The sequence below is a fragment of the Meles meles genome, chromosome 5 (assembly GCF_922984935.1).
Source record: "Meles meles chromosome 5, mMelMel3.1 paternal haplotype, whole genome shotgun sequence".
NCBI classification, from domain to species: domain Eukaryota; kingdom Metazoa; phylum Chordata; class Mammalia; order Carnivora; family Mustelidae; genus Meles; species Meles meles.
In genome coordinates, this window is record NC_060070.1 from 88,662,449 (window position 1) to 88,682,292 (window position 19,844).

Below are 19,844 nucleotides of genomic sequence, written 5' to 3' on the forward strand. Positions count from 1 at the left end.
TAGGGGGAAGCCAGGAATATTAGGGGGGAGCCAGGACACTGGGGTTCCAGCTACGGCTGGCACAAGCCACACCCTCCCATCTCCTAGGGACTGTGCATTAGGAGAGAAAGAGAAACAGGCAAACCACAATACAGTCAGGAAGCAGTGGGAGGATTTTACTAAACAGTATTACATAACTTCCCATTGCCCTGGGAGTGTCAGCATCCACTTGGTTTGTTGTTATCTTAAAGAACACAGAGTGCTTGCAAGGGACACAGAGGGGGGCACCTGGGTGGCTCAGTCCTTTAAGCATCTAACTCTAGATTTCAGCTCAGGCCATGAACTCAGGTTCATAGGATCGAGCCCCACATCAGTCTCCATGCTCAGCGTGGAGCCAGCTTGTCCCTCTCCCTCTATTCTTCCCACGTTGTGTGTGCTCTCTCTCTCTCTCTCAAATAAATAAAATTGCTAAAAAACATTGTTAAAGAGGGAGTGCCTGGGTGGTTCAGTCAATTAAGTGTCTGCCTTCAGCTCAGGTCATGATCCCAGGGTCCTGGTCAAATCCCACAATGGGGCTCCCTGCTTCAGCAGGGAGTCTATTCTCCCTCTCCCCCTTCCCCCAACTTGTGCTTGCGCTCTCAAAAATAAAAAAATAAAATCTTAAAAAAATGTATTTTAAATTAAGAAGAGAGAGACACACACACACACAGGTGGGCAACCTAGCCCTGATAACATAGAGATAAAATTCTAGAAAATAACAATAGTAAGGGTGGGGTGAGGGGGTGACAAAAATCAAGGGCCTGAGAGTGTGCTAACGTTCTTGTCTTGTTAGGGAGAAGAAGGAGGGATCATTTAGTTAAAAGCCAAAAGAGAAGAAAAAGAAACATAGAAAAAGTATCACAGATAAAAGATTATAGAAACAAGTCCAACTATTTCAATAGTTACAATAAAGTTACCTAAAATCAACTCACAAGTTAAGTCAGAGATGGTCAAATTTGGTAAAAGAAATTGCAAGTAATAGCTATGGGCTGTTACTACAAAGAGATCTAAAGCATAAGAACATAAAAAGGCTTAAAATAAAAAGTGAAACCAGATGCAAGGGTCTTACTAAAGCCAAAAGCAAGCCAATACAACTTTAATAAAATAAAATACACAGAGCTTAAAGACCCAAAATATCATTATAGAGGGAACTACTACATAGTGATAAAAGATAAAATTCATGAAGAAGACATAACAATTCTAATCACATATGAACCTAATAAAATCATCTCTATTATATATAAAATAAAAAGAAATGGGACCGCTGGGAGAAATTAACAAATCTACCCACTTATTTATTATTGGCAGGCCAAACAGGTAGAAAGCCAGCAAATGGAGATAACTAAAGATTTGAACAATAAAATTAACAAGCTGGCTCCAATGAACAAATAGAGATGTCTCCATCCAATAATTAAATAACCATTCTCTGCAAGCACACACAGAACATTTATAAAATCTGCCAATATACTAGGTCATAAAGAAAGCCTCAATAAATTTTTAAAAATAATTATCATATAGATATCTGACTACTACACAATTAAATTATAATTTAATAAAATATGAATGAAAAATCCTTATATATTTAGAAATTAAAAACAGTACATAGATGTACATAAATGTCATAGATCGAAGAGCAAATCAGAATTAAAATTAAATACTCACAACTAAATGTTATAAAGCAATAGGCTACACCAGGATGGAAGGCAGAAGTAATAAAACAGTATACAAATATACAGTAAGATTCAACAAATCTAGAAGTTGGTTTGTTGAAGACTAGCACAATAGGTAAACCTTGTGAGATTTATCAAGAAACAGAAAAGAGATAAGGTACAAATAAAACATAGTAATATTAACAAATCCCAAACTGCAAGTAAAACAGATTAAAAAATAAGAAAATACTATCAGTAAATTCATACCAATAAATTAGAAATCAGAAATAATGACAAATGTCTAAAAACACACACACACACACACACACACACACACACACACACAGAACTACCAAAACTGACTCTAAAAGAAGTCAAGAATTTGCCTAGTGCAATAACTATTAAAGGAATTAAAGCATCAGTTAAAAATCTCCCTGCAAAGAATATACCAGGCACAATTTTCCAGGTGAGATCAAATTTTCAAAGAAGTGATTCTCAGACTAACACAAACTCTTGCAGATGAAAGAACTGAGCGGAATACTCTGTGCTACGATGTTTGTCTCCTGCCCCGCCCCCCCAGGTTCACGTGTTGAATCCTAATGCTCAGTGTAATGGTGTTAGAAGGCGGGGCCTTTGGCAGGTGATTAGGTCTTGAAGGTGGAAGGATTAGTGCTCTAGTCAGAGATACCACAGACCTCCCTCTGCCCTGTGACCAATACAATGGTAACTCTGACCCAGATGAGAGCTCTCACCTGACCATACTGGCACCTTGATCTTGGATTTTCAGCCTCCAGAACTATGAGAAATAAATGTTTGCTGTTTATAAGCTACCTAATCTATATTTTGTTTCAGCAGCCTGAATGGACTAATACTACTACTCAACTCATTCTTTGAAACCTAATTTCACAATCAGTTAAAGCTGGCATGAGGAAGGCAAATTACATGCCCATTTTACTCATGGATACAGACACAAAAATTTAAAGTATCAATAAACTGAACTTAATAATAGATAAAAGCACAGTTTACCACGACTAGGTTGGGTGTACTACAGGAGTAATATAAGATAAGCCATAATGTCATTCACAGTAATAGGGGAAAAAAAAATCATAGCTCATCCTAACATACATAAAAAAGTATAATCTTTAAAAAACTTAAACTAGGAAGGGAACTTCATTATTTGATTAAAGTAGCTGGTGAAAAAAATAAGAAATATTCTAAATGGGGAAACGTTAGAAACATTCTTTTATTACTACTACTATTCAAAATTACACTTGAGATTTTAGATATTGCAACAGGACAAGAAAAGGAAATTAAAAGCGACAATAAGGAGAAAAAACGCCCTTAGTTGCAGATGATATGGTTGCTAATATAGAAAACTCCAAAGAATCTAAACATATTTTCCTAAGTTTCCTATCAATGCTATAATATATCAAAAACAATTAGAAAATGCAATTAAAAAAAAAAGACATTATCCATCAGGATCCTAGCATAAAACAGGATTAATCCTGATGGTTAAAATGAAGAAGTTAATGAAAGAACTACTTGCCCCAATATGGACAGAACTAAAAGCTCCAATACTACTCAGACTAGCAACATTGGGGATCCATTACCATATCTAGGGCCAAAGGCACATGGAGGAAAAATTAATTTAGGAATCCAACTAAGTCATCATGGAGGCAAGGATGTCCTGTGGGAGTTTTAGTTCTGGAGGGAATTCAGCTACTGTCAAAAACCAGGGCAGAAACTTAAATGCATCAGAAACCCAATAGGCAAGGTCACCCTGGGTGACCCCAAGTGTCAGCCACGTAGAGCAAAGAGAAGGGCAAAGGAAGTAGATGGTTGTGAGAAGGTGGGGGTACGAACAAAAAAGATGTATTCTCAACAATTTGATATATGGGTTTAAGTGGAATTAAAATCCCAACAGATACATAAGCAATGAACCCTCTTAAAAGAAAACTACAAAAATAATTCCATTTACAATATCCAAAAGAATAAAAGACTTAGGAATTAATAACCAAGGAGGTGAAAGGTTCCTACAATGACAACTACAAAACATTCCCAAAGAAAGTTAAATGGACATGCATGATGGATTGGAAGACTTAATATTGTTAACTTGACAATACTCCCTTAAAAAAAACCTAAGGATTCACTGCAATATCTATCAAAAACCAAAGGCATTTTTTATGGAAATAGAAAAAACCACCCTAAAATTCATATGGGATCTCAAGAAAGTCCAAATAGCCAAAACAATCTTGAAAAGGAAGAACAATGGAAGACTCACACTTCCCCGGTATCAAAACCTATCATGAAGCTACAGTAATCGAAACAGGGTCGAACTCACAAAGGTATACACGCTGATGAAATACAGTCCAGAAATAAGTCCCTGCACATACGGTCAAATGATTTTAAGGGTACCTAGACCATTCAAAAGGAATGGGAAGGCACACCTGGGTGGCTCAGTGGGTTAAAGCCACTGCCTTCAGCTCAGGTCATGATCTCAGGGTCCTGGGATCAAGCCCCGCATCAGGCTCTCTCTCTGCCTGCCTCTCTGCCTACTTGTGATCTCTGTCTGCCAAATAAATAAATAAATAAAATCTTAAAAAAAAAAAAAAGAGGAAGAACAGTGTTTTCAACAAATTTAGTGTTAGGAAAACTGGATACTTACGTGCCAAAGAATGAAGTTGGACCGTTACCAAACATCTTATTCAAAATTAACTTGAAACAGCTCAAGGACTGAAATATAAGTCCTCAAACAACAAAACTCTTGAAAGAAATCATAGTATAAAAGCTGTGACACGAGATTTGGCACTGGTTTCTTGGATGTGACACCAAAGGCACAGGCAACAACAAAATAGACAAATTGGACTTTAGGAATATTTAAAAATTTGTACATCAAAAGACACGATCTACAGAGCAGCCACAGAATAGGAGAAAATATTTCTAAATCATGTATCTGATAAAGGGTTAATATCCAGAATATAAGAGAATTTCTAAAATTCAGCAACAACCAAACAACCCAATTCAAAAATGGGTAAAGGATTTGAATAGACATTTCTCCAAAGATGATATAAGAGTGGCCAATAAGCATATGAAAAGATGCTCATCATTACTAGTTATCAGGGAAATGCAAATTGAAATGACAGTGAAATACCACCCCACATCCTACTATCAAAAAACAAAATAAAACAAAACAAAAACAGAAAAAACAAGTGTTAGTAAGGATGTGGAGAAAGTACAACCTTGTGCACCATAGGTGGGAATGTAAAGTGGTACAGCTGCTGTGGAAAATAGTATGGGTATTCCCTCAGAAATTAAAAATAGAATTACCATCTGACCCAGCAATTCCACTTCCACAATCTTTCTGAAAGCAGAAGTTCATAGAGATTTCTACACCCATGTTCATAGCAGCATTATGGTGAAAGCAACCCAAGTTGACCAATGATTGGATTATCAAAACATGGTATATACATAAATATTATTCAGCTTTAAAAAGAAATGCTGCAATATGCTGTAACATGAATGAACCCTGAGAACACTATTCTAAATGAAATATGTCAGAGACAAAAAGACAAATCCTGCATGATGCCACTTAACATGAAATTCTTAGGATAGCCCAACTCATAAAGATAAAGCACAATGGTGTTTGCCAGGGGTTGGGGAGAATGGAGAATGGGAGATTATTTTTTAATGGTTACAGAGTTTTAGATTTACAAGATGAAAAGTTACAGGTATTGATGGTGGAATGGTGCACAACAGTATGAATGTACTTAGTACCACTGAACTGTTTGCTTAAAAATAGTTAAAACAGGGGCGCCTGAGGGGCTCAGTTGGTTAAGCGTCCGACTCTTGATTTCAGCTCAGGTCAGGATCTCAGGGTCGTGAGATCGAACCCCACATCAGGCCACCCGCTCTGGATGTGGAGCCTGCTTAAAAGTCTCTCCCATCACCCTTGGCCCCACTCTGCCTACCCACGAGTGCATGTCAACACACATGGGTGCACTTTTCCTCTCCAAAGGAAAAAGAAAAATGTTAAGATGGTACATTTTATGCTATGTGTATTTATGCTATGTGTACTTTAACACAATTTAAAAAAAAAAGAAAAGAAAAAGAAAAAAAGAATCCAAACAGAATTTTCCATGGAACTTGCTAAGTTGATTCTAAAATGTCCATGAACAAATCATAGCTAAAACACCGCTAAAGAATAAAAAGAATTTTCTTGAGCAGATAGTGGCCTTACTGTGAAGCTACAGTGATCAAGGCTGTGTGATACTGGCATGGAGACAGACAAGCCAACCAACAGAACAGCACCCAGCACACAAATGCACATATGGCAGATTTACCGAGGAGCCAGAGGTTTCAGTAAGAAGGAGCAGAATGCAGAGAAAATGAGACTATCACATGGGGGGAAAAAAAAAAAAAAAGAAACTGGATTCCCAAAAACTGGCCACAGATGAACTGAGGACTTAGATAAACAAAACGCAAAATTTTATTTATTTATTTAATTTTTTTTTCAGTGTTCCAAGATTTATTGTTTATGCACCACACCCAGTGCTCCATGTAATCCGTGACCTCCATAATACCCACCACCAGGCTCAAAAGGCAAAATTTTAACTGTTTTAGTAGAAACAGAGGGAGCTGTTCTGACCTTGGGTGAGGTGTTTCCTTAAAAAGAAATGAAAAGAATTGACTATAAAGGATAAAAGGGATCCACTGAACAACCACTTTTGATGAAAAGAATTCTTATACAAAATGTTGCTTATTTTGTCGAACTGGGAAGAGACATTTGCAACATAAGAACTTTTACCTCACCAATATGAAAAAAAAACAAAAACAGAAAGAAGAGAAACAAGATAGAAGGTGGTATTACACAGGAAAGAAAAAAGATATTCGGAGCTGATACACATGTTGAGAGATGCTTGACCTCATTCTTAAACAGGGAAATAAAAATTAAGACCAAATAAAATACCATTTCATCCTTGTTCAACTGGCAAAAAAACAGAATAAGAATACTAAGCGCAGAGGAGGACTTGGGTCAGAGGAGGACTTGGGTCAGAGGAAGCTGGAAGGAATTCTTTGTAAGATAACACCAAATTGTTTTCCAAAGTTAAACATTCACCCATCCTACCAGGCAACAATTCCCCTCCCACAGGAAGTGCACTCCGGGACACGCGAGCCAGAATGAGTATGTTCCAAACAGTGCTGCTTGAAACATCGAAACACTGGGGACAGCCCAAATGTTCCCCAGCAGGATAAAGTGTGCTAGCCTCACATTAAGAGGCTGTAGCTCAGGAGGACCCATGCGAAGTTTGGTTGCATGGAAAGGGGAAGCCCTGAAAGACACAGGGCAGGATCCTCGTCAAGTCCAAAAACACCGTCTCTCATTTTTAAAAATGAGATATAGAATGATAAATGCAAAAATGCCACAACTTCACTGTCCAACAGGACGGCCATTTCAGGGAGTGGCAATTTCAACTAATTAAGATGTAATGAGTTACATCCGCTCAGTTACAATCCCGCTGCAGCCACACGCCAAGTGCCCAAGGCTGTGTGTGAGCACCAGTCACCCCGTCACACAGCACGGAGAGCAAACAATGCCACCAGCCAGAAGATTTCTAGTGGCCTGTCCTGCTCCACACAGGTCTGCTGCAAAAGAAGGGGTAGAGGAACTCCTGCACACACAAGCCAGCAGGGAGGAGTGCTAGGGTTGGCCCAGGGGGAATCACGGTGACGGCAGATAGGGACCCAGAGCGGCCTGGGCAGTCTCCCACTAGGGAATTCTGCAGCACCAGGGTTCGGGCAGGGATCCGAAGTGATCAGGACAGCAGGCTCCCCCAAACATGCAATGCTTTTGTTCTGCTTCCCTGGGTGGGGTCCTTTGCTACTCCCACCTGAGAGGGTGGGGACAAGGGTTGGTGAGCATCCCAGCTTGGAGGGCTAGTCCCTCCCCTCCCCTCAGCCCTGCTTCCCCACTAGCACCCACCTGCCCTGTCCTTCAGGGCAGCTTTGCTCTAAGGAACTGTCTCTGGGGAAGACCAAAGGAGCTAGGCTCAGAGATGTCCAGATACTAGCAAGCTCAGTGCCACAGCGGTCCTCGGCCTAGCAGCTGTCATCTTTTGCAGCACTGGGAGGAAGGGGAGGCCTGTCTTTCCCCCTTAACCAGCACTCTTGGAGGTGGGAGATAAATCCCCCTTGGAGGTCACTGCGGTTGGGGCCTTATCCTACCTGACATCTATATGCCGATTAACTCTTATTGGTCAGCCAGGACCCGTAAACCATGGGCCAGCACAGCACGAAAGGCCCTTGAAGGGGCCACTGAACAGATGAGGACACCGAGGTTCAGAGTGGGGAAGGAAGCCAGTTCCCTGGCTGGGCAATGGCAGAGTGGGAACGGGGCTGCCAGCTTTCCTGGCTTCTATTCCTGCCACTATGCAGGTCAGTGGCAGGCCTGTGTTCTCGTGTCTGTACTCATCCTCCCTCTGACCAGCAGTGATCCCCACCCACTCTGCTCTCCCACAGGCCCTGGGATGGGACACAGGGGTTTAAGACAGGACCCATGCCAGAGGGCAGATGATGCAGCCTGAATCAGGGGGCGGGGCCGGCAGTCAGCCGGGCTCAGCAGGTTCAGCTCTTTCCTGGAACCCAGGCTGTTTACAGCTCTGAGGGGCCATCTGGAACAGGGGGTCAGCTCCCTTGGGCCAGCTCCTCCAGCACAGGAATGATGACAGGATCCCAGGTCACGTAATCAGTGGCAGTTGGAGTCAGCTGGCCGCGGGGAAGGAGGGAAGAAAAGACTGTCAAGGGTACCTCCCCTAGGCTTCCAGGGCACCTGGGTCCCTCATGCTCTGTCCTGATCAGACAGCTGGCTCTGGTGGCTGTTTCCATCAATGGGCTGTGGATCCTCAATGGCAGGGTCTGCAGCTCATTCACCTTTGTGCCTCCAGCCCAGTACCAGCCATGTAAGAAGCCTCCAGAGAACATTCACTGAGCCGGCAAATGAGGCAGAGACTGGAGGCCTGGGAGATCCCACCCAGGGCAGCAGGGGTGGGGGCTCAGATCCGAGAATCGGGAGCCTTATTTTCCTCTGATTCCATCATCTACAACTATAGAAGCTTAAGATCTCTTCCTCCCTGACCTTGGGGCTCAGAAGCAAGGCATGGCAAGAGGCCTTCTGGGGTGACCCCTTACAGAGCACTTTGCCATGAGGTAGGCGTTTCTGCTCATTTCCTGCTCAGGTAAACTTTATCTCTGCCTGGGGACTTAGAATGGATTTTTAAAAAGTTGTGCAGGGTCCCCTGGGTGTCTCAGTCAGTTAAGCGTTTGCCTTCAGCTCAGGTCCTGATCTCAGGGTCCTGGGATGGAGCCCACTGCAGACTCCCTGCTCAGCGGGGAGTTTGCTTCTCCCTCTCCCTCTGCCATTCCTGCCTCCGCTCCTGCTTGGACTCATGCTTTCTCTCTTTCTCTTTCTCAAGTAAATAAATAACTAAAAATCTTAAACAAACAAACAAACAAACAAAAAACACTTGCCCAAAGGTATGCTGCTAGTAAGAGGCACAGCCGACATTCGCACTCAGGAATGTTCTAACTTGAGAGATCACACGTCAAACCAACAAGTCTCAGTGAGCACCAGCTACATGTCAGGCATGTGCCCACATGCTGGGAACATGGCTGGGAACCAAAGCTGCCTCGGCTCCCAGAGCTTTCATGCCAGTTAATGGGAGGGAGAGACAGTACAAAGGAAACATAAACATAGAACCAAGTAACATAACCGTGGATGAGACAAATGCTATGAAGAAAAAATAAGGAAGAACAAGAGGATAGAGTAGCGGTAGTTACTTTCTTTCTGCAAAAGGCCAGACAGTAACTACTTTGGCTTTGCTGGCCACATGGTCTTTGTGGCCACATGGTCTGTTCAGCTCTGTAAAAGCAGCCCTGGGAAATATGTAAATGAGCAGGCGCAGCTACGTTCCAATAAAACTTTATTAGCAAACAGTGAATTTCTGATTTCATATAACTTTCCTGTGTCACAAAACGCTATATCCTTTTGATTGATTTTTAACCATTTAGCAATATAAAAACCATTCTTAGCCTGCAGGCCATACAAAACCAGGTGCTGGCCCAGATTAGGCCCGTGGGCTCTAGCTTGCCAACGTCTGGGACAGAGAGTGGCTGGGGTATGGATGTGGGGATGTACTTTGGAGAGAATGGTCAAGGAGGCCTCCTTAGGGAAAGGACATGTGTGCAGAGACCTGAATGAGCAGGCATTGTGCCCTGTGCTCCCAGCAAGGGGAAGAGTGAGTCCAAAGGTGTGGGGGTGTGCATGGAGGGGCGGGACAGAGGCAGAAGGGCAGGCGAGAGGTCTCAGAGGTCAGCAAGAGCCAGACCACATGGTCCTCAAGGCCCCAGTGAGGACTTTAGCCTAAAAGCGAGGGCAAACCACTGGCTCTGGCACTTACCAGCTCTGCGACCTTGAGCAAGTCACTGAACTTTTGGGCCTCATTTCCTAACAAGATGGGAATAACGACAGTCAGAGGGCGGTAGGGCCAAGCGAGCATTATGTTCTGAACGGATGTCAGCCGCCAATATGAACGCCGAAATCCAGCTGGATACAGTGGGAGCTGGGAGAAGTGGCCGCGGCTTTTGTCAAACTTACCCACTATGTCTACCACGTCTGGCCGGATGAGCGGCTCTCCCCCCGTAAGCCGGATCTTGTCTATACCTTCCTTCACAAAGAGCCGTGCGAGGGTGAGGATCTCCTCTGTGGTCAACAGGTTGGCCTTGGGTGTCAGTGGGACGCCCTCCTCGGGCATGCAGTATTGACCTGAAGAAGGGAGGGGATGGGGAGGTAAGCCATGACCATAGCACTGGGGCCCATGGTGCCTCCAGACCTCCACTTCCCTACCAGGACAGAAGTCTCTCCTGAACCCCACCTGGATGGTGAGGAACGAGCTTGCCGAATCTGAGCGGGTACAAATGCTACAGACTCTCATCAGGCCTTACCTTTCTCACCGTGACACAGGAACACCGCCTCTCCCCTCAGAGGGGAGGCTGAAGGAACAGGTTAAAGAGGATGAATCAGGCAGAGAGCAGAACCCGGCCTGATGTGGGGGATGTCAAAATACATTCCCTCAGTGTGGGGGGCGGCTAAGCCGGGTCTGCCTGGCCCTCAGCCCATTCCTTCTGGCACTGGTCACCCTCTTTCATTTCATCCGCTGTAGCAAACAGTGACCCCTATGTGTTTGGGTCATGAGGCCGGGAGGTCCTCTCTGACCTGTGAAGTCACACTCCTCTGTAGTGACAAGTGCCCTCATGTCCAGTCTATTTCAGGTTATTCGACCCATTTCACAGGTTGGGAAAACTGAGGTACTACTTGCTCAGGGGAGGCAGTAGAATGGGACAAATGAGGGGAGCTCTGGCAGGTTAAGGGGGCACTATCCCCTCCCATCTGCTCCCACGGGAGTTTATCAAGGACTGGATCAAGATCTAGTATAGGGTTATTTAGTCAAATTAGTAAAGGGTCCAGAATTGGTCTTTTTAGATAGACTAGAATAACTAAAGAACATCAGAACTGCATGCAGTGAGTATTGTTTGGCTAAACGTTTGCTATATACGCGCATGTCTTTATTGGGCCATGAAGTAAACACATTTCTTATTGGGAGCAACCATGGAAAGTAAGAGAGAGAGAAACTTTGAAAGTCCTTCCAGCAGCAGCTACACCTCCAGAGCACTCCATAAATGACTACGAAATGAATACTCTGTGTATTAGCCTGGGCCCCAGCAACTTCTGTCACAGGCCTGGGGTGTCTCAGTGGCTGGCAGTGCCAGCCACCGGCACTGCTGTGTACCTCATGTGTCGGCGGTGTCCAGCATGACTCCTGCCCCTGGCCACATCCTGATAGCTGGGCACCATGGGAAACAGGAGGGAAGAAGGAAGAGCCCTGAAGACTGAGATTTAGGACCAACCTCCATTGCAGTTCTGTTTTCAAATCTAGTTCCAAGTAGAACCCAGCTCCCAGGATCCTACAAGTCAACCTTGACCCTTATCTTGACCCACAACCCCACCAGGCAAGCAGGGAAGAAGGGTGGGAGGAGACGCTTCGAAGGGAATGGGGAGGGCTGACGAGGCTTCCTGGGTGTGGGGAGATTTCAGAAGCTGCCTCAGCAAGCAGACAGGGGCCCAGGAAGGGGACTCACATCTGAGGTTGCACTTCTCGGTGAGGGAGATCCGCAGGTAGCTGTGTTGCCGGCCAAAGCTGTCAGTGAGGAAGGCAGAGAAGGGAGCCGCGTGCTCCCGCAGGAACTGTCTCCTCCTGGACAACTCCTGCAATGTCAGGCAGAGGAAACGTGGGCCTCTGGGCCCTGGCTGGGGGAGATGGGCATGGAGAGCCCACCACCTCCAGGACATAAGCCCCCTCCTATCAGGCATCCCCTCCCCCACCCTCATCTCTGCAGTCCTAGGGGAGCTGAGATTCTCCCTCTCATTCACAGACTGGGAAGAGGTCTAAAGGTTAGGACCTGTCCCCAAGGCCCCAGCTCAGCCCCAGGGATAGGACCTCTATAGGAACACAGCTGCCCGTACTGTACCCCCAACCCTTTTCTCTCCCTATTACCATCCTACTGCCCAGCCCCCCTCCTTTAAAGGAAGCCTGTCCAGGAACAAGCATCTCCAGTATTTCTTGGATGGGCCAGTGGGAGAGAACATGCCACTCAGCACCTGGCAACTATGCCAGCTGGCAAGCGTGTCCAGAAAAGAGAGAGGAGGCAGATAACTGAGGAGGACGGTGGCTGCCTGGGACACGGTGAGCCACTTCTCCAACCCAGACCTCCCATTCCCTCCCTTTACGATAGGAGATGGAAGGAGCTCAAAGCCAACTCACTAACTCTGGGGGGGTGAGTGTCACACAAGCTAACTCCCTGTAACTACTCCCCTGTCCACTGGGCTCCCTGGGGCCTCAGCACGGCCCAGGAGGACCCAATAAGCCACTGGGAGCAGCTGAGGACCACACCAAGCTAGGAGGGGCGTCCCCTCATGCAGAAGGCTTTTGGGGCAAGGACAGCACAACCAGGGAAGCCTGCAGAAGGAATGAGGCCACCAGCCTCTCGAAAGGTAGAAGGGAGGGGCCGAGACGATCACCCATTAACCTCCTGCAAAGATCATTTCTAGGCTTCATCCTTCACCTCACCCATTGCTGGAAGGAAGGATTAAGCACCCACTGTCTGGGGGCTCAGAGGGAGGAGAATCCTGGAGCCTCCCTGCAAGGCTCACCGAAACTCCTCTCAGGGGGAGAGAAAGGAGACAGCCAACCTCAGCGTTTCCCCAAGTCTGATCTAGTCTGAGCTCCTGCCCTGAGCGTACAACCCTCAGTCACAACAGATGCTGATGAGGTAATTGCTCCACAGAAGCAACATTTACAAAACACTTTCAAGTTTCCAAAGAATGTTCTCTGTTTAAAAAAAAAAAAAAAAAAAAGAAGGAAAAGAAAAGAAAAAGAATGTTCTCTGTTCCATTCCCACACCTAACCCATAAAGGATTACCATCACTAAAGCTTGGATGGGGTTCAAGAATACCACTGGCAGAACCAGAATTCAAATCCAGGTCTTCTGAGTCCAAGATCTAAATTCCTCCCTCTAATGGCAAAAGGCGAATCCAAGAAGGAACACAGTATGGTGCACATTGTGGGGGAGAAGTCCTTCCTTTAGAATCTTTACAACAAAGAAATCATGAGGTCGCTCATTAGGTCTTCGGACAGGGCTCTGGACTGGATATGGGGTCAGGTGTGGCCTGACATCCTGAGAAAGCTCCCTCACCTCTCCACACCTGCCATCCCTGTTGTAAAATAAGAACACAGCTACGGCCTCGGGTAAGCGAAGGGAAGGGGGTCAGGAAGCTGGCAAGTTAAGCACCCAGGATTATCGTGATCTTGTAACCTAAGAGAGGAGAAGACCTTAGGCCCCGCTTCAGTGACTTCCTCGGCCTGGGCTGCAAGTCAGAAACACCTGGCAGCTTAAGAAAAGACTTGCACTGGAAAGCAACTGAATTTGGATCTCTGAGCACTCCCATTTGAAGTCTGTCTAGGTGATTCTAAGGTACAGCCAGGGTCAAGGGCCACTGACTCAGGAGATAAAAGGGATAGGAGTGAACATAGATGGGGGGTGCTTCCAGGATTTTCCTGGGTGCATAAGTGACCTCAGTCTGCTCACCCAAGACCAGTATCCCCCTTAATCTCCCAGAAACAGTGCTTATAGTCCCATGACAAGCAAGCAGCACTCACTTCTCCAAACTGCTGTCTGTTACAGTCCTAACAGTGCTTCTTCCTACCTCCCTACTCACCCACTGCCTTTCCACCAGTAGCCTTGGGGGTGGGGCAGAGGACAAGACAGACAAGAGCCTCACTGGCCACTACAGCCCAAGGGATCAGATAACTGGAAGTCTGAGTTTCCAGCAGAATTGCCCCAATCCTTCAACAGTTCTTTCCAACTTAGGAATCTGTTAGTCACTCAGGATCTCTGCCCCTCAGGAGTCGCTCTCACCCCAATCTAAACATACTGGGGGGTTGTTGGCTGGGTGAGGGAGGAGTCAAAGTGTACCAATTGGGAGCAAGTGAGAGGACCAAGGAGCATGACTCAGCAAAAGCCAGGGAACAAGCAGAGTAACGGGCAACGGAGGGGCTCCCAATCAGAATCTCTGGTTTTCTGGTTGTGGCCCAGGGTGGGGGCAGGGAGGACGCTGGATTTCCCCGCTGAGACCTGGAGTGACTTTATCTAGATTCATCAGACTCGGTACTGGCAGAACCACACAGGCGCGCACGCACATACACACAGTCTCGCACCCCGCCAGCCTTGCAAACTCCTCACTGTGCTGTTAACAGGCCTCACCCCTGCCTCTTCTCTCCTCCAGCACTGCACGTCCTACTTTCATGCTTCCATCTCCCTTTCCTTTAAACCTCCTGCAGGAAAAAAGTATCAGCACCAGTCAGAGGAGCCCTGGACCCAGAGGGCATGACTGGGCAGGGTGGACAGAGATGCCTCTCACCCAAGAAGGGCTGAGACATGTCAGAAGCAGCTCATAGCTTCAGGGCCCAGCCTCGACTAGGTTGTTGCCTACCCACCTCCCACCGCCCCATGTGGGAAGCCCCTCTGTCTGATCCAGAATCCTGAGTCTACACGGTATGTCACTGTGTCAGTGGACTAATCGGAAGAGAAAAGTGGTGTGTGCAAAACCAGTTACACTGGGGTCATCCTTCATTTCCAGGGTGGTCTCTACTGTCAAAATGGTTTTGCCTAGGACAGTGGCTCTCAAAGGTTTACACATCAAAATTGCCAGCAGTGTTTCTAAGGAAGTGCTGAGGCCAGAGAGCCCCACTCCAAAGATTCTGACTCTACTGCTCTGGAGTAGGGTCCTGGCTTCTTTTTTTTTCCCCTCGTCTCAGCTCTTCAGCCTGCAGTTTGGCTGAGAACCACTGGCCCAGTGACACCCAGATCAGGAACTATTTTAATCCAGGGCTGGTTGTTGTGGTTTAGAGCATAGGCTCTGGGAGTCGGTAAACCTGAATTACAAGCCCGGCTTTATTACTAAGTAGCTGTTGAGCAAATCACTCAAATTCTTTAGGTCTTCGTTTCCTCATCCACAAAGGGTGGAAAGTAATTATCCCAGACTCAGCTGGAGGAGTTATAGCACAGAGCAGGTATTCAGTATGTTTTCTGAACAGAATTCCGATCTATACCCATCTATTTATGACATGCATTTTGTGTTGGGGCACTAGTTGTGTGCTGTGACTCGTTTTCCCTCTCTTGCCGGCTCCCCCAGTCAGTCCCGCAAGGCCCAGCCCTACTTAATGGCAGACGGGCCAAGGCTGGGGTTTCAGACCTGCTGTCACACCCCCCAAAGCAGGGCAAGTGGAGTCTGCGCTCCTCCAGGACCACGGATGACCAGGCACAAGGCAGCCTGCCACCTGCTACTGGCTGTGTCTTTTCTACCTGCCCAGTGCGGACTGGGGCACAGGGTCGGGGTGGGGAAGGGTGGCGCAAAGGAGTTAGTTAAGGGAGAGATGCTACCCTCCAAGTAGTCACTAACTCTGGGATTTGAATGATTAAGGCCAGCCCCCAAATAGTTCTCGAGTATCATAAATGGGGTTATTCAGGAGAAAAAGAATACATTCCAAACTCAGATATCAGTGGCTCTGATTTGGGATCCTTGCTATTTGGGAGGATGTATTTGGGTGCCTCAAAAATCATCTCTGTTAAACAAGAAGACCCAGCAAGGTGCCTAGCCCCAGGTCTGGATCCCCCCTCTTCCTCCATCCCTCCCTAAATGTGGGGTCTTGACACCTCAGGCTCCCAGCACCGACAGTCACACTTAGATTGGAACTTCTTTCCCTTTGTGCATCACTGTCCCAGGCCAGGCCTACTGTCCCCTCCTACCTTCTCCTACATCCACTTCCTTCCTTCGTAACACCCCTTCTCCAATATTTGTTCACTGTGACCCTCTGAATACCGGGTGTCTCTGACCTGCAGAAAGCCACCCTCTCTCTGCCTGCCCATCCTAAAGCAACAGGCCTTGGACCTGAGGCTAGCCCCCTGTGGTCCCAACAAAGCCGGCATGGATCCTGGGAAGAAGAAAGAGGGGTGTCCTGCTTCTGGGCTGGGGTAAGCCCTGCAGAGTTTATGTGGGTCACCCCAATCGGACAGCCAGTAGTTGTGTCTCCCCAACCCACTTCCCCACTTAACTCACATCCCACCACCTCCACTTTCCACCTGTAAAAGTAGCTCAACCCATCCTTAGACCAAGCCCAAGGCTCACTTTCCATTGTCCTCACAGCCAGCTCCCATTCTACACCTCACATCTCTCTCAAACCCCCACCTCGAAACACAAACAGATAATACTCGGTGGCTTCTCCTGTCTCTCCAAGCACTTCCCAGGGTGGAAGGAAAGGTACCCTGCAGGATGGGAGGTGGGGACAGGGATTCCCAATGCCCTACTCCTGCTCTTGCCAACTGGCAAGTTCTGTGAATAAGCTGACCATAGAGATCTCCAGATTTGGGGCACCTGGGCGGTTCAGTGGGTTAAGCCTCTGCCTTGGGCTCAGGTCATGATCTCAGGGTCCTGGGATCAAGCCCCACATCGGGCTCTCTGCTCAGCAGGAAGCCTGCTTCTCCCCCACCCCCACTCCCCGGACCTGCCCACTTGCGATCTCTCTGTCAAATAAATAAGTAAATAATCTAAAAAAAAAAAAAAAACTCCAGATTTGCCTCACCTTAGGAGATTTTCTTAAAGCCATTCTGTGCCCTCCCCCATGGCGTAAAGATGGGCTGGTTCAGCCAGCTCTGGCTGGAGAGGGAAAGTGACAGCCCCAGGAGCCAAGTGAAATTAGAGACAGAGTGAAGGTGAAAACCTGGGAATTCCTGTGCAATGCTCTACTATTCCATGTGCCCCCCCTTACCAGGTGAGTTTCAAACAGCCAGAAACATCTGCTGACTCCACTGCCTGCAGAGTAGCACGTTCAGCACCTTGCAGAAATACCTAGAAAGGTGGGAGAGCACCCAGCACTCGAGGAGCAATCTGCCTGCTGAGAATAACCCTAACAGGGAGTGTCGAGCATAGGAGGTCTAAGACCAGATTGTTGACAGAGTGGCTATCCTGAGTGTCCAGGGGCAGGGGACTTGTGGGACACATCATGTGTTAATGGTGGCAAGGCTGACAGTAATTACAACAAATATGTACATAACACAGCACCTGTGTGTGTCAAGCTTTGTTCTAAGTACATATATAACATATACTAATTCTCTCAATCTCTAGGACTATGAAGTAGACACTTATTCCCATTTTATAGATGAGAAGACTGAAGCACTAGGAGGCAAAGGGACTTGCTGAAGTTCACATATCTACTCAGTGGTAGGGTGGGCTTCCCAAGCTGGCATCCTGCTCCAGTATCTGTGTTGGTTTTTGTTTTGTTTTTTTTAAAGATTTTATTTATTTATTTGACAGACAGAGATCACAGGTAGGCAGAGAGGTAGGTAGAGAGAGAGGAAGGGAAGCAGGCTCCCCGCTGAGCAGAGAGCCCGATGCGGGGCTCGATCCCAGGACTCTGGGACCATGACCTGAGCCGAAGGCAGAGGCTTCAACCCACTGAGCCACCCAGGTGCCCCTCCAGTATCTGTGTTCTTAACTGCTAGTTACACCTTCCCTTACAGGGTAAAGGACAGGGTGGGGCGGCCTCTCATCCTGCTCTACCTGAAAGGAAGAGTAGGGAGCACAGGTGCTAGAATTTGAGTTACTGCTCCATTATTTTCAGCTCTGTGACTCCAGGAAGTTAATTTCAGTGAGCCCCCTCACCTGAAAATACAAACTCTTGACCTCACGTGGTTTACCGTGAGGACTAAAAGAGACCAAGTATGGAGACACTGGGTGGCTCAGTTGGGTAAGCCTGTGCCTTCAGCTCAGGTCATGATCCTGGGGTCCTGGGATCAAGTCCTGCACTGGGCTCCCTGCTCAGCAGAGAGCTTGCTTCTCCCTCTGACTGCTGCTCCCTCTGCTTGTGCTTTCTAGCTGTCAAATAAGTAAAATCTTAAAAAAAAAAAAAAAAAAGAGAGAGAGAGGAGAGAGAGAGAAAGAGAGATCCGTCACTTGGCATGGATCCCTGCCTAAAGGAAATCAGGGACATGAGGAAGAAGGAACTTCCCTTTTCCTGAACTCTTTAAAGCTCTCTCACCAATCCTCGCATTCCTACTTTTCCCCTCAATGAAGTTTGCAGTTTAAGGAAACTGAAAAATTTCATTTCCCGGCATTGAGGCCTGATTATCTGAAGATCCAGAAGGGATTAGACTCCGGGAAATCAAGTTAGGCCAAGGCCCTCCCTCTGGGGGGTGTGAAGGGGGATATGATCTGATGATTCCCAGGGTGTGAAGTCTTATGCTAAGAAATGGGAAAAGAATGACCGGGCGGGTCTAGAAAAGAGGTGTCACAAAATGAAAAAGAGAAGCTTCTCCCCAAATTATTCCCTGACCACATGGGCAAAAGAACACCAAACTTAAAACTTGTTATGACATGAATCATTCTGTGGGGCGCTATCAAGCCCTCCAAGGGGCCTATCCCAAACCTTCAGGAAAACCGAGTTCCTCATCTGGACGGGCATCTGCTCCCTTCTGCTCAAGAACGAGGCTGAGCCTTCCTAAGGGACATGAAGATGAAACTGAAAGAATGAAGGACAAGTCACAGTGCCTTGTAACTACAGACGTGACCAGTGACTACTATTGGTGGCGCCAAGGTGACATTTTTAACCACTGTCACACTATGAAGCAGGGTGTCACAGGAACACCCGATCACACACAGTCAGCCTCCACTGTGGGGGAAAGAGAAAAGTGTTCAAGAAAGAGGGTGGGTGAGGCAAGACTGCGAAGGGGCTCAGTTAACAACTCACCGAACCCAGAGTCCTATCTGCCTGCTCCCCCATCTCCGGTAGTCACTTAGACCTGAAAGGGGGTTGCATGGCTGGGTGGGCAGGGAGGTGGCTGGTTAAGCAGCACAAGGAGCGCCCGTCCCTTGGGTATCAGGTGAGACCGGGCAGCTTAGACAGCATCCCTCCACTCCTTTCCCCACCCCCAAGGAAGCGCTGAGGGGTCCCTCCCAGAAGCTGCCATCGCAGCCGCCTGGGTGCTTCTCGGCGTGAGGGTCAGATGGCCGGTCGCCCTTTCCCGGGGAAAGTGTGGATGTGGGCGGGCTCACCTCCGCAGCAGTTTGGGGGGGCTCCCCGGGGCGGTGCTGCGTCACTGGAGCCCCAGAGCTGCAGCTCCGGAGGCCGGACCTCAGCACCCGCTGCAGCATCCGGGACACGGGCCTCGCCGCCATGAAGTCCGCGGGCGAAATTCCACTGAGTAGCCGGCTTCGGAAGCGCGCTAGACCTGGGCTCGGTGCCCTGGGACCTCGCGGTAGGGGCGGGGCAGGGGCGGGGCTCGCGCAGCCAATCTGGCGAAGGCACTGTGCCGTGGGGCATTCTGGAAGTTGTAGTCTACTTCTTCTGCTCCTTCCCTGGCCAGTGTGCATTCTAGGGCTTGGCAAGCACTCATTCAAACTCAGCTGGGGGAGATTATGCTGAGTGAAATGAGTCAGGCAGAGAGAGTCAATTATCATATGGTTTCACTTATTGTGGAGTATAAGGAATAACATGGAGGGTATTAGGAGAA

The 19,844-nt window shown here is 47.3% G+C and overlaps 1 protein-coding gene across 3 annotated transcripts in view; it reads right to left on the reverse strand.

The window, feature by feature from the left end:
• The window catches only part of MOCS1 (molybdenum cofactor synthesis 1), a 37,822-nt gene extending 18,264 nt beyond the window's left edge, over positions 1 to 19,558 (reverse strand). For 2 of the 3 annotated variants that reach the window (XM_046004075.1, XM_046004074.1), the window contains exons 1-3: positions 19,387 to 19,558; positions 11,859 to 11,985; positions 10,318 to 10,485 (exon numbers count right to left, since the gene is read on the reverse strand). In XM_046004075.1, coding sequence (XP_045860031.1) covers positions 10,318 to 10,485; positions 11,859 to 11,985; positions 19,387 to 19,509 — 418 coding nt within the window. In that variant the 5' untranslated portion in view covers positions 19,510 to 19,558. The remainder of the gene's footprint in view (positions 1 to 10,317; positions 10,486 to 11,858; positions 11,986 to 19,386) is intronic. The other variant, XM_046004076.1, reaches the window with a different exon arrangement.
• Between the last annotated feature and the right edge of the window lie 286 nt (positions 19,559 to 19,844).